Source organism: Coloeus monedula, assembly GCF_965178545.1.
Source record: "Coloeus monedula genome assembly, chromosome: 7".
NCBI lineage: Eukaryota > Metazoa > Chordata > Aves > Passeriformes > Corvidae > Coloeus > Coloeus monedula.
In genome coordinates this window covers 30809737-30822016 of record NC_138787.1, presented here as the reverse complement: position 1 = coordinate 30822016, position 12280 = coordinate 30809737, and the positions used below count along the sequence as shown (strand labels likewise).

General features: G+C 43.9%; 1 protein-coding gene across 4 annotated transcripts in view; it reads right to left on the bottom strand.

The window, feature by feature from the left end:
- Positions 1-12280, bottom strand: part of KALRN (kalirin RhoGEF kinase) — a 452901-nt gene that overhangs the window by 54372 nt on the left and 386249 nt on the right. For all 4 annotated transcript variants that reach the window (XM_082284833.1, XM_082284834.1, XM_082284835.1 and 1 more), the window contains exon 35: positions 11590-11836. In XM_082284833.1, the coding sequence (XP_082140959.1) occupies positions 11590-11836 (247 nt within the window). The remainder of the gene's footprint in view (positions 1-11589; positions 11837-12280) is intronic.

Sequence of the window (12280 nt, the reverse complement as noted above, 5' to 3'; positions counted from 1 at the left end):
CAGCGTTGAAGGCAAGCTAAAAGAAAAATTTAAAAACTGGCATACACTATTTGTTACTTAGAGAGAAAATTTTCTCTGCTTGGCCAATCTGGGGGAATTGCACTGAAATTAAAATAAAATTCAGTGTCAGTATTGTAAAGGCTTATATTTATTTGGGCCAAATTACTGCATTAACTGTATTTTCCACTTCCCTTTTATTCTAAGGTAAAAAGAACGCAGAGGAGTTCTTACCGGGCAATGTTTAAGATGGCAAAGCTTTCTGATTTACAATACTAGATCTAAGACAAGCATAAAAGAATCTGTAAAGCTGCTATTGAAACTTATGGTGGGTATAAATAACAAGGGCACATATAACAGGCAGCCTGCTGTGCAGAGAATTGAAAAAAAAAAAGTAGTTTTAAAGCTATTTTTATCAGCTGGTGGAATGACTGGCTAGAAAACAACCCTTCTTCTTTTTTCAGTGTGGAGAACCTCTGCCTGCTTTCATTCTTTGGTGTCCATATAGCAGCAGCCAGGATATGTTGAGGATGTTAGCTCTCTGACAGGCAGGATTTCTGCTGATATCCTGTACAGAAATGCTGCTCCTGGGAATGCCAGTGAGTGATTGCCAGTCTAGCATCGAAAACTCTGGAAATCCCCCTTCTGCTTGGTACCATCAGACATTGCCAAAAGCTGGATTTCCACGCGTTGGAATTTCCAGTCACCACAAGACAGAAAACCCTCTTGTCTTTCTGTGAGAAGGACAAGTACATGATGTCATGGAGCACTTTTTAATTCCTATGTTCAGGCAATCTCTTGGTATGTAACAGTTCCACATTACATGATAGTTCCATGAGTACTTTGAGTTGTCAAGAGCCAACAGTCCTGCCAAATCCTTTTGTTGCTTTTTCTGTCTCTCCCAGGTGCCTGCTCCTTCCTCCTGCTTCCCCTGTGCCAACAGAAATGTTTGTGCAGCCTCACAGTGAATCTGAGCCGCAAGTGGAGCCAGGTTAAAATTAATTTAGTGGTCAAAAAAGGCTTTGTTTTAGCCCAGATCAGTTCCTTGGTTTGCCTTAGCTCTCCTGTCAGTATTGCTCAGATTTCACCGCTAAAGCCTCAAGCTGTGTGGCTGTTGCATCACCTGTACCACTGTGCTGTCTCCTGGTCTGGGTGATTCCACTTGCTGTGGTAGATCCTGGCTGCTCAGGTAGGCACAGGACACATTCCTGATACTCAGGGAGGTTAAGCCTCCCGGTGTGAGACAAAATCACTACTTCCAGCTGGCTGACAATCTTCTGCTCAGCTGGGAGAAGCACCAGCCCCCTGTGCTGCTGAGCCCAGGCCTCTCTGTTGTGTCTGTTTTATGATGGCAATCAGAAGCTGATGGGAGAGGGATGAGTATTTTTGCATTTTTACATGCAGAAAGGCACATCTTTGGAATAATGAAAGGTTGCAGCAGATTGAACATTGCAGAACATGTCAAGCTCACAAGTGAAGGCTGTGTCCCAGCAGTTGTCCTGTGGAGCAGCACTGTGTGTGCACAGCACAACCACAGCAGATCTGTCTGAACAGATGTGCAATGGCCATGAGGGTTACAGGGTGTAAAGCCTGAACTACCTTCTCCAGCCAGCCATGCACAAAGCTTTTTTCAATAAGGTTTTTCACAGGTCAGATTGGCACCGAGAGCACCCCGATTCCTTCACACCGCATGAAGCCTAATTTGACTTTTGTAGTCAGTGAAAGGAAAAATGTTCTTATTCCACTGAGTAGGAGTCCTGCAGAGTTAATAAGTTCTTTGGTGCTTTTCTGAAGAGCGTCATTTGGTTCTTAAAGCCAGAATCTGTTCTCTGGTACCTAAATGCAATTCCCATACATTTCCAAAGAAATTGGATATATGTTTCTTGGCAAAATGCAGCTATTAACTTAAAATCCTGAAAATACATGAAATCTACAGAGAAAATAAAGAGCTGGGTACAGTCTGGAAAAAGTAAAATTGAAATGTACAAAGACCTAAAAATACCTTTTAGAAGTGTATCTTGAGTTCAAATATTTCAGTGTTCCTCCCTAGTCTAGGAAATAGAAAAGTGCCCTTGAAAAAATGAACACTGGGTGCTTCTGTTGAACTTGTAATCTTTTTGGTTTGCAAAAGCAAGGGGCAATGAAACCCTGTAGTCTGGTATCAGGCACTTTAATGTTATCAGAGAGAAAAATGGAACCTTAGGTTCACTTCATGAAAACCAGAGTCACCAACACTCATGAGCTGCAAATTGTCTTGCTAAGGAGAAGAAGCCAGAGCTGCTTTATCAGTTAAGTGTTGGATAGTGTAAGACTACTGTTTTTATTGGAAGGCACACCTTTAGGGAGGCTGGAAGCCATCCCAATCTTTCCTGCAATATGCAGGCAAGCTATCTCTAAGCTGTGTAAAATTTAATTTGTATTTTGCAAACTCTGGAAAGCAAAAAACCCAACTTATATGTCTGCATTGCAATTCTGCAGAATCAATGAATGTTCAATGCATTTATGAAGAATATATGATACAAATATAAAATAGCACCTTCTAATAAATGCTTAGGACATCCAAGGACAAGAATGGCTTAACTTCTGTTATCCTGTTCTAGATTGTGAGAGACTTATTTAAACATATTTAAGGAAAATACAGTCAAATATGGACTCTGCCTTAAGGAAAAGTACAGTTCTGGAGCAAAAGACAATACTTTTATGAAGAAATAATATTCTTTATGAGACCAGTTAATATGAACGGAAAAAGATACACTGGCATTTTTGTAGATGACCTCCTGTTCTAGACTTTTAGACCATCATAGTGGCAATAACATTAACTCTACTTTCTAAAATTTGGGATTAATCTGAACTAAGCAAATTTGACATTGTTTCAGGCTCTTTTGCAAAATGTGTAACCTGGGAATAAGTGCTCTGACAAAATGCTTGCGTAAACGACAAGAAAATCAGGCATCTTGTGTCAGGATCAATAAATCAAATCCGTGCAGTGTGCTGAAGCAGATACACAGAAACATAATTTCTATTACTGGAAATACATTATTTAATAGACATGTGCTTTGCACCACAGTTTGCCTATCTCCTGCTCAGACCAGTCAGGGAAATGTGATTTTTAGCAGAACTAGTTCACTTCAAAACATGCTTGTAAAATATTTGTTTAAGATTAGCAATGAAAGGACCAGCCCAGCAGTATACAGGCCTTGCAGGGTATAAATACCACATTTAGGATTAGTCCCTTTAGCTCTCTGGAAGCTGAAAGAGTGGGGAGCCAACATTTTGGGGAAGCCAAAATCATCAGATATTAGTATTTGTCTTACTGCAACTCTTGCAAGGACCAGTAGTTATAGATTCAATCTTTGTGATGGTGCTATTAGAAGGTACATCCACGGTTTAACATTAAGTTAGTGGGAATGTCAGGCCTGAACCTAGAATCAGCGGTTTACTTTTCCTTCAGGCTTAAACTTCTAAAAGTTCAGGGAAAAGGATCAGGAGGTAAGTTACAGAATATTGAACAAAGCAGAAAACCCTGAGGAATGCCAATGGGTGGTGGTGCACTGAAGCTGGTTACACAGCAAAAAGCCCAGGCAAACAACTCCCATCCCACTCTTCACCGCACAGTCCTACATGGATTATGGTTCAATGTCCATCTGTGAAAATGCTAAATTTAGTCTGTCCTCAGAGGAAACACAAGACACAAGTCATGCACATGCTCCAGCTGATCTTTGAGGATGACCTTCCTGTCAGCTCCATGGGCCAAGCATTACAGAACAACCCCCCCTCCTCACCACACTACTGTATTTCAAGACTCACGACCAAATACAGAGCAAACAGACTTTACTCAAGGAGCTATTTTTATACCCTTCCTCTGGGTGCTTGTTTTTCACTGGTGGGGCAGAGGCGTGGGGATGCTCTGGCTGCTGGCTTTGGGTCAGAGCTAGTGTAAAACCTCGTGGCACAAACTGAGCTGCCTGCTTGCTCCGGTGTCTCTGCACTGCACTGAGGCACCGCAGCTCCCAGGAGGAGAAGAAATAGAAGGCATCTATAAGGTTCCTTTGCAGCTAGTAAAAGGAATATTCGGCCCATATTCAGCAGGTGCTGGCCCTGGATAACTGTGCAGAGTGCTTTGGATAATCCCTGACCTGCTCTCTTGACCCTGAGTACCACAGCAGGAGAGCTGAGTCCTTTCTCAGTACAACAACCACTGCTCAGACTCTGTGAGCACCATTTGTAGAGTCCCTTCAAAGCCCTCTCTCCCTGCTCTGATCCTGCTAACACAAGGGAAGGCTGAGCTCTGCCATTCTATGAACAGACACCTGCTGGGATCACTGGAGACCTGGGGACTGGCTTAGAGTCAGGAAGATGCCTCTGGTCTTCCCCAGGCCGTATGGGATGCTGCATAACCCCACATTACTCTAGGAAACTACCTCACTTAATTAATTACAAGTCTAGTATTTACTCAGTAGAACTGTCTTTGGTCTTTGTGATTTCCCAACAGCTGGGACATCAATATGTGAGCAATAAAAATTAAAGAGTCCTTTTCCAGCATGTGTTTGAAGACAAGTTGGGAAAAAAAAGACTGATGCAGTCTTGTTTGACTAGGTATGAATAGCTGAAGTCCTCTCAGATTGTCCCCTCTCAGAGGGCTTGTGGGGCCAGGAGAGGGCTGTGGCCACCCACTCAGCCATCACCTGAGCAGCCAAGGGCCAGCTGGAACCTCCCCTTCATGAGCTGAAGCTGAGCAGGGAGGTTCTCACTTCTATGCAGGATAGCAAAAAGGGTATATCTGGGTTGGCTTAACCTGGCCATGGAATGCATGGGCTGACCCCAGGAAAACAGGCTGGGAAGGCAGACAGGAGAGCCAGGAAGGCATGGGGAATTTATGACCCTGGTCTTCTCCAGGGGCTGTGGAAGGAACTGCGGTCCTGAGCCTGACACATATAGGGATACCACTACTGAGTTTCTCCACATTTTCCTTGCCAGACCAGGTGCTGAACTCTTTGGTTTTCTTGGTGAATCTCAGCAGTCCACAGCATTTCAAATTCCCTCAAATTTTCTTTTCCAGTGATAAAACCAGCATAGACACTGTACAGTGAAATTTGGGGTTAAGTTAACAGCAACTAGGTGGATAAATTTTACCCCCTGTCAGAAGGGAAAGCAAAGACAAAGCAAACAAGAAAATTTGCAGGCCTTCTCTCTTTTAAACAAAGAATCCTGTGTTTAAAATAATAAAAATCCACTGTACAAAAGCAAAGCAACTTCCCCCAAAATAGCCTTTCCTGTTTTATCAAAGCATTCATCAAAATTGTCCTTCTCCACAAAAATAAAGTTCCAGGTAGAGTACTGGAGGCCTTTTGTTTTGACTAGATAACTGAAGCTGAAGCAATAAAGAGACTTTATAATAATAACAATAAGTGGCTTTACTGGTACCTGGTATGTCCTAAACAAATCCCCATGGCTGAATGTAGGTGTTAATATCTAGTGATGCCATACTGAAAATAAAAAATAATGAAACAGAAATACCACATCAGTGAAATAGGGCTGTTCATAAGCCATGGGAGTGTGGCTCCAACAGCCAGCACACTATCTGCACCTTGAGAGCATGGCTCCCACAGCCTGCATACGAGCTGTGCCTGTGACTTGTAGTAGAGGACACATATCTCCCAAGGATTTTTCAGTATAGTTTTGTTTTCTTGATGTACCCGTCAGGTAAGATCCCTGGTAGAGCTACAGGCATAGTGATATGAATCCCCCTACACAGGTACGGCTCATCCTCTCAGCCTTGACTTGGCCCACCTCTTAGACACAATGAAAATCAGATTGCATCACCCATATTGCTAAATATTTGTTTATTTTTTAATCTTTTGGAGATAACTGAGCCCAGGAGAAGGTATAAGCTTAGATAACACTAAGGACGGATACTTTATGGGTGTCTGAATTCTTCTACAGGGCGACTGTGAAGTAGGAGAAAGCACAGAAGTGTGGGATCAAAATACAGCAGTAGGGAGGGGAGTCAGGCATCACCAGCTCTCCAGCACTGCGGCAGACACTGCCCGCTGAGGTAGAAGGGAGCGAGATGACGGGGAGAACTGTGAAGAGTCATCAAAGTGAAGGCAGACAGACATTGTTTGATGAGAGAGAGGAGGGAGACTCAGTAGAGAAAAAACAAGGAAAAGGGTGACCTGACTGAAATAGCAAAGTGGTTTTGAATTCTTTCATCTTTATTTTCCTATTCCTTTCACAGCTGCATGGAGTCACACTTGGATGCTGGGGCAGAGGAGCAGCCCTGAGCTGGGCTGTGGCAGGCCTTGGTGCCAGCCCACAGAGCTGCCATGTCCCACCACGCTGGTGACTGACTTGTTCCAGCTGCTCTATTGCAACCGAAAAGGGGTGAAAATGAACATTTCCTGATGGGATTTTAATATGTAAGCCATGTCTTGAACTTTTAACAAGAATGCCATGAGGCCCTTAATGCCAGCAGAAGGGGTCTACATGACCTCTCTTGAAAGACAGTCTGTACTACAAAATTTTGACTCTGAACACCCTTGTTGGATCAGTATTAGGAACAGAAGTGAGAGTTTGTTTTTTAATTTAAATATTGCATATTTATATTGACAATGGGAGCCTGAACACTGTTTGTTTAATAGAAACCCCATGACCAGCTCATGTATCAGTTAAATCAACCGTGTTACCTAATGAAATGTTTCCTTTAGTTCAGCGCCTTACAAGCATTTTAATCGACCACTCTTCATTAAGACTTTCAAAAACAAAAACAATTTCTCAGCCTCCACAAGGACAAATGAAGGTTTAATGCAGCACACTAAAACTTCTGAAACGTCCTCACACAGCTCCCCTGGGACATCAGGAATCATTACCATCAAATACGTTTGCAACAGAGATTGTTTAAAACAACCGAGAGAGCGCGTGAGCCAGGGCAGATTGCAATTTAAAGCTCAACAGGAACAGGGATATAACAAAAGCAGCCTAGACTCTTTTCCCTCACTAAAACCCAAGATGTTCTTAAAAAACAGAAATGTGGGAAGAAACAATTATGCTTTTCCCTACACAGAGGATTCTTCTGAGTTCAGGAACTGGAGGAAAGAGTCTTTCAAACACGGCAAGAGCTGGATTAGCCTCACCAGCTTTGCACACTAATGCATTAAATGACCTGTTCTTTCTCCTGTGGAGAAGTTACCAAAATGCAGGTCTCAGTGTGACTTCTTTTTCATTGATACTGCTCTTATCACCAGCCTTGTTAAATCCTTATTCTGTTCCCTGCTGTCCCATTCCAGCCTGCCATGGCACCTACCAGCCTCAGGCTCTCTTAGGCTGCGGGTGACTCCTGAACACGTGAGCTGTGACTGGCGCCGCACCAAAGCTCTCATCCCTCCTGCCCAAAGTCTGGCACTCTGCCAGTGACACACCAGGACAAAGTGACCCATCTGGGAAGCGCAGGCAAGATGGGCACTCTGCTAACATACACCTTGGAAGATCTCTTCTGCTGGAAGAGAGCCAGCTGCTTCTCACTTTGTTCTGGTATAAGGACCCACCACTGCCACCAAAGCCCTGCTGTTAAGCGGCCTTCAGCCTGCACAGTAAGATGTTTGCACAGCATCTTAAAAAAATATATTCCTCATCTCCTCCAGAGATATGCACCAGACACAAGTATCCTGTGGGCAGGATCTGGTTTGGGGCCCTGAACGGGACCTTCCTCTCACGTATCATCAATCCAAAACAAATGCCATGAAACCCTACCTTTTTTTTTAATGCCCTCTTTTTCTTTTTGTGATGGAGGTTGCTTAAAATTACTGCAAGAACTAGCCTTTGTTACTCTTTGAACTACTCTGTGTGTTCAGTGTTACAAGAAAAACACTGTGTAAAGGGTCATAAGACAAAGACTTTTAAGATCAAGATTTCATCTAATTGTTTCATGAGCCAAATTAAAATTTGGAATCTCTCAGTCACAGTTAACAGGTTGACAGGAATATGCTCGGTGCAGTGTGCTTAATGAATATTGGCTAGGTCATTAAGTTACTTTCTATCCAAGTGGATTTCTCTCTCAATTTCAAATTTATAGCTTAATACCTTAGAGCTCAATTATATGGTAAAAGAGACAGAAATAAAAGTCACAGCTTTCCTGTAATTAGTCATGTAGGATAGTTCAAACAGAGCTTCATTTCTGGTACCAGAGATCTTTCTCTTTCCTTCCTAGGAATGCTAGTCAGAAAAGAAAACATCCTGCAAATTCTGGAGTCCAGTAATAGAGACTGCAGACAAGTTCCTTTTACTCAATCATCCATATATCACTTGCAAAAGGTTAATCCCAGAAACCTGTTTGCCTTTTTACAGAGGGTAATTGCAAACACTGTCAGCTCATCAGAAAGGAAGGACAGGCAGGAGGATACTTGAGCTCTGAGCTGTAGTCAGGTCTTGAAAAAATCAAATGTGTATCCTCCAAAGGAACACAGCCAGGAGTCAGACAGAAGGCTGTGAGACCAGTCCTTAAAGTCTCTGCACTCTTACTGATCAACAAGAGAGATCTGTACAGATATTTCATTACAAAAGGTAGGAAATGTTCTCTTCTGGGTGTGTTCTGTTAGATTCACACCACATCTTTCCCTTTGCAATATTTTATGTTAATTCACCACCTATTTTCAAAGGAAGAGTGTAAAAGAGTGAGGAAGAGCCAGACACAGCACATGTTCAGTTGTGAAGTTTGGTTTTGCATTTCCAGTGACTTTCAGTTACTGTTCAGAAAGGCTTGATGAGGACTTGCACTGATGCTTTACAAAATGTTCTGGTGGTCCCACCAAATCTTTCAAGCCTTCATCTGTTCAGGTGTTGGTTGACAAGATTACTTTCTTTATTTTTTCACTTTAAGGACAATAGGTAGCTTCTGTGAGCCATGATTTACATTTATACTCCACCATTACTTACAATAGGACCAAACAGTAATTTGCAGTTTCCCTCTATGAAGATGTAACTATGTTTTGATACTTGGCAAAACTCTGTATGTTTCTAAAATAGATGCCAAATTCTATTATTAGAAATGTTAAGTTTTGAGTATAGGTACTTTCTGTTCTTGAAATTACAGTGCTTGTAAAAGCAAAGAATTATGTGCCTTGGTAATTGCAAGCAAAATCCAGCTATTAACCTGCTTTTCTGCAACTGTGTATGTTTACATACTTGAAGCAGACCAGGAACATCATTAATGTTGATGTAAGATGTGCCAGCCTTTGTTCTGGGTTGTAGAGAGGGCAAGAAATTGTGGAAGCCTGGACCAAGGGATTCTGCACATGACCTGTGCCTAAAGCTACTGGAAGTAGAGAAGGGCACAACTCTGAATAGTCAGAAACCATTTGTCAGGCTAATCTTTCCAGCACTTCATGAGACCAGCAGGCTCTTTCAGCAGCTACTGCATTTTCCCCTTTAAACTTACTCTTCTTTCTTTATTCCCAGCATCTGTTCATTCAGTTTAAACAATTTCCTGTTTTCCTAATAGAGGGAGAACTGATTAGACACAGAGCCTATTTGCTGTACTCTGGCCAAAATTGTGGATTGGGTGGTTATTTTTACTATTTCTAGCTGCACTTCTGGAGATCCCATTAATTCTGAGGCTCCCTGATACAGCTTTGGTATGTGCAGGAAGAAAACTGAGGCCAAGGGGAAACAGATATAAAGGAAATAAAGGCCATGAATACATGGCTGGAGCCAGCCAGCCCCAAACTCACTCAGCACTTGCTCAGAGATGCTGGGTCAAGAGGCAGCTCCTGCCCAGGAGCAGTGGCAGCATGTTAAGTGAGAAAACCTTCCCACAGGCAGGCAGAGTGTGCCAGCAAAGCCTCGGTGCTCTGCTGACACAGCCTGGTGGCTCCCAGCTCTCAGCGGGCTCTGGTCCGCCAGCCACAGCCCAGCACTGCACCCATCCTGCCCTACCCGCAGTGCAATTGTGCCCTGAAACTCAGTCAGCCATACCAAAAGCAGGGTCCCCATGTGCCCTGCTAGCCTCCAGCCCCTGCACCACCGTGTCTTCATCCTCAGGATTTCCTGCCTCCCTTTTCACAGCCTACTCTTGCAACATTTAGTTTTGTTTCATTTAAGAAAAAGCTCTACAACCTGACACTCTCAAATGCAGTTTGAGCGGTGTCTCACAGTGCCCTTGAGCAGAGACACAAGCCCAGCTGCTGGACCATGCACACAGCAGACATGTCCCCAGCTTCCTGTGAGTCATGCCAGGCAGTGACTGCTCTTATCCAGACCAGGCTGATTTTCAGCTTCACCTTTCTGGGAGTTCACAGATAACTTGCATGTAAGGAACTGCAACATTTCTCAGCTGAGGGCCAGGACAGGCTCTCGTGGCAGCAGCAGCAGGGCAGGGCCCCAGGAATGCAGCAGGAAGAAGAGGTGGCAGCAAGTCTAAGAAGTGCATGAGGAGTTTGGAGTTCACACTGCAGAGAGAGCTGACAGCTGAGGGATCAAATCTGAGAGAAGCTGAGCTCTCCTCCCCTGGGTTTGGATCAGATCCTCTTGAAGGGAAACTCTGAGAGCAGACTCTGGCCCTATGGCACTGCTCTGTCCTGGGCATGTGTCCTGCTCCCAGCCTCTGCAGTGGGAGTGCAGGCAGGGAGTGAGCACAAACTACAGCTCAGTTTCAGTGCTTTTTCTCCAAACAAACAAAACCACCAAGCCTAATTTGCTCAAGCAACAATGGATAAAATTCTATTTCTCTTAATGCTGAGTGGAAAAAGAATTTAAAAAGACAGTTCAGGTTGCTGGCTTCCAGTTGGGAGTGGGATGATAGGAGCCTCCCTGGACCTTACTTGCATTGCGGATGGCCAGAAGTAGGGCCATAGCCAAAAGGAGAACTGTTCTGGCCACACTGAGCTGAACCAATCCTGGTCTATCAGTCTGGAGCGTCTCCTAAGCCTGGTTGCATGGATGCTGTAAGTGGGACACACATTGCTTAGAACAGAACATCAACTAAAGAGGCCACAGACACCACAGAGACGAACAATATTTCACCATCCATTGTGAGTGAAGCCCAAGCTCTCAGGATAATACCAGCAACGTGTTTTGTTCCACATTGATTGTAAAGGATTCTTTCCCCATTGTACTGTGCCATTACACACAATGTCTCCAGTTCACAAGGTAGTAAAGTTTACCAGTACTCACTGGTGGCCTCTTTGCAATTACAGACAGGATATACTAAAAGAACATGAACCAGTGTGCACTTTGGCAGTCATAAAATAACATATCCATAATTTGGGGCACCCTGGGTGTATAGACAGCATGGCTTTCCCTCCTTCTAGGCCTTTAGGCACTGAAAACAGTTCCCCTATTGTTTAAAGGTCTTATTTTTATCCAGAATCTCAAGACAATGATTACCACATAGCAAAAGACGCACATGTACAAACATTGATTCATGGACATGGAGTCAGGCTGTGCTGTGCCCATGCACAGGGACCTGGGAACAAAACTCACCAAGGACTGAACAGCCTTTTACCCACCGACTGCAGGAGCAGCCCAAGCAGCTTTGCACTTACATGATACAATGGGAAAACCCGAAAACAGCCTTGAACCAGCTGAACTGTTGCCTACCTTTTCCTGAAGGGAAGAAGCAATCCATCTCCACACTGCTGCGGGAGTGGGAAATGCAGAGAGCGCTGCTGGGGACCAGACCCTCCTGAGGTGGGCTCCGCTCTGTGGTCCGGACCAAACACCAGCCTGGCCTCTCACTCGGCCTCTCCAGCAGCTCCACTGTCTGCCCCACCTGAATGCTCAGCTCGCTGCTGTGGCCCGCTGTAAAGTCCTGGAGCACCACAGTTAGTTCACACCCTCCAGACAACTGCCCAGGTTCAACAGGAAAGAAAAAAAAAAAAAAGAAAAGGAATACATGTTAACGAGGGTAGGATGAAAGCAATCATCTTTGCATCATATTTACACTGGCAAAGACAGGATTTGTGTTCCTTAGAAGCCAAGTTAATAATTTGTTTTCTCAAAGTTCAACATGTTGTGGTCCTGGTTTCCTTTACTTCTTATTGATTTTGCTGGGCTGAAGTGAGACACCAAAGCTACCCACCCAGTAACCTTTTGAATGCTAGCTGTGGGGGAGTTTTTGAGTTGTGAATTTTCTAGCTGAGAGTGTCCGTCAGAAACCCTGGGGGTTTTTTGTTGCTTTAATTTCTAGGGTCACTTTCTAGACTGGCAATAGCCCAGGCTGCCTCAGTGCTGTGCCTCATGGTGGGACAAATTCCAGCTCGTCCTTCTAAAGCGTGAGCTAGACACATTC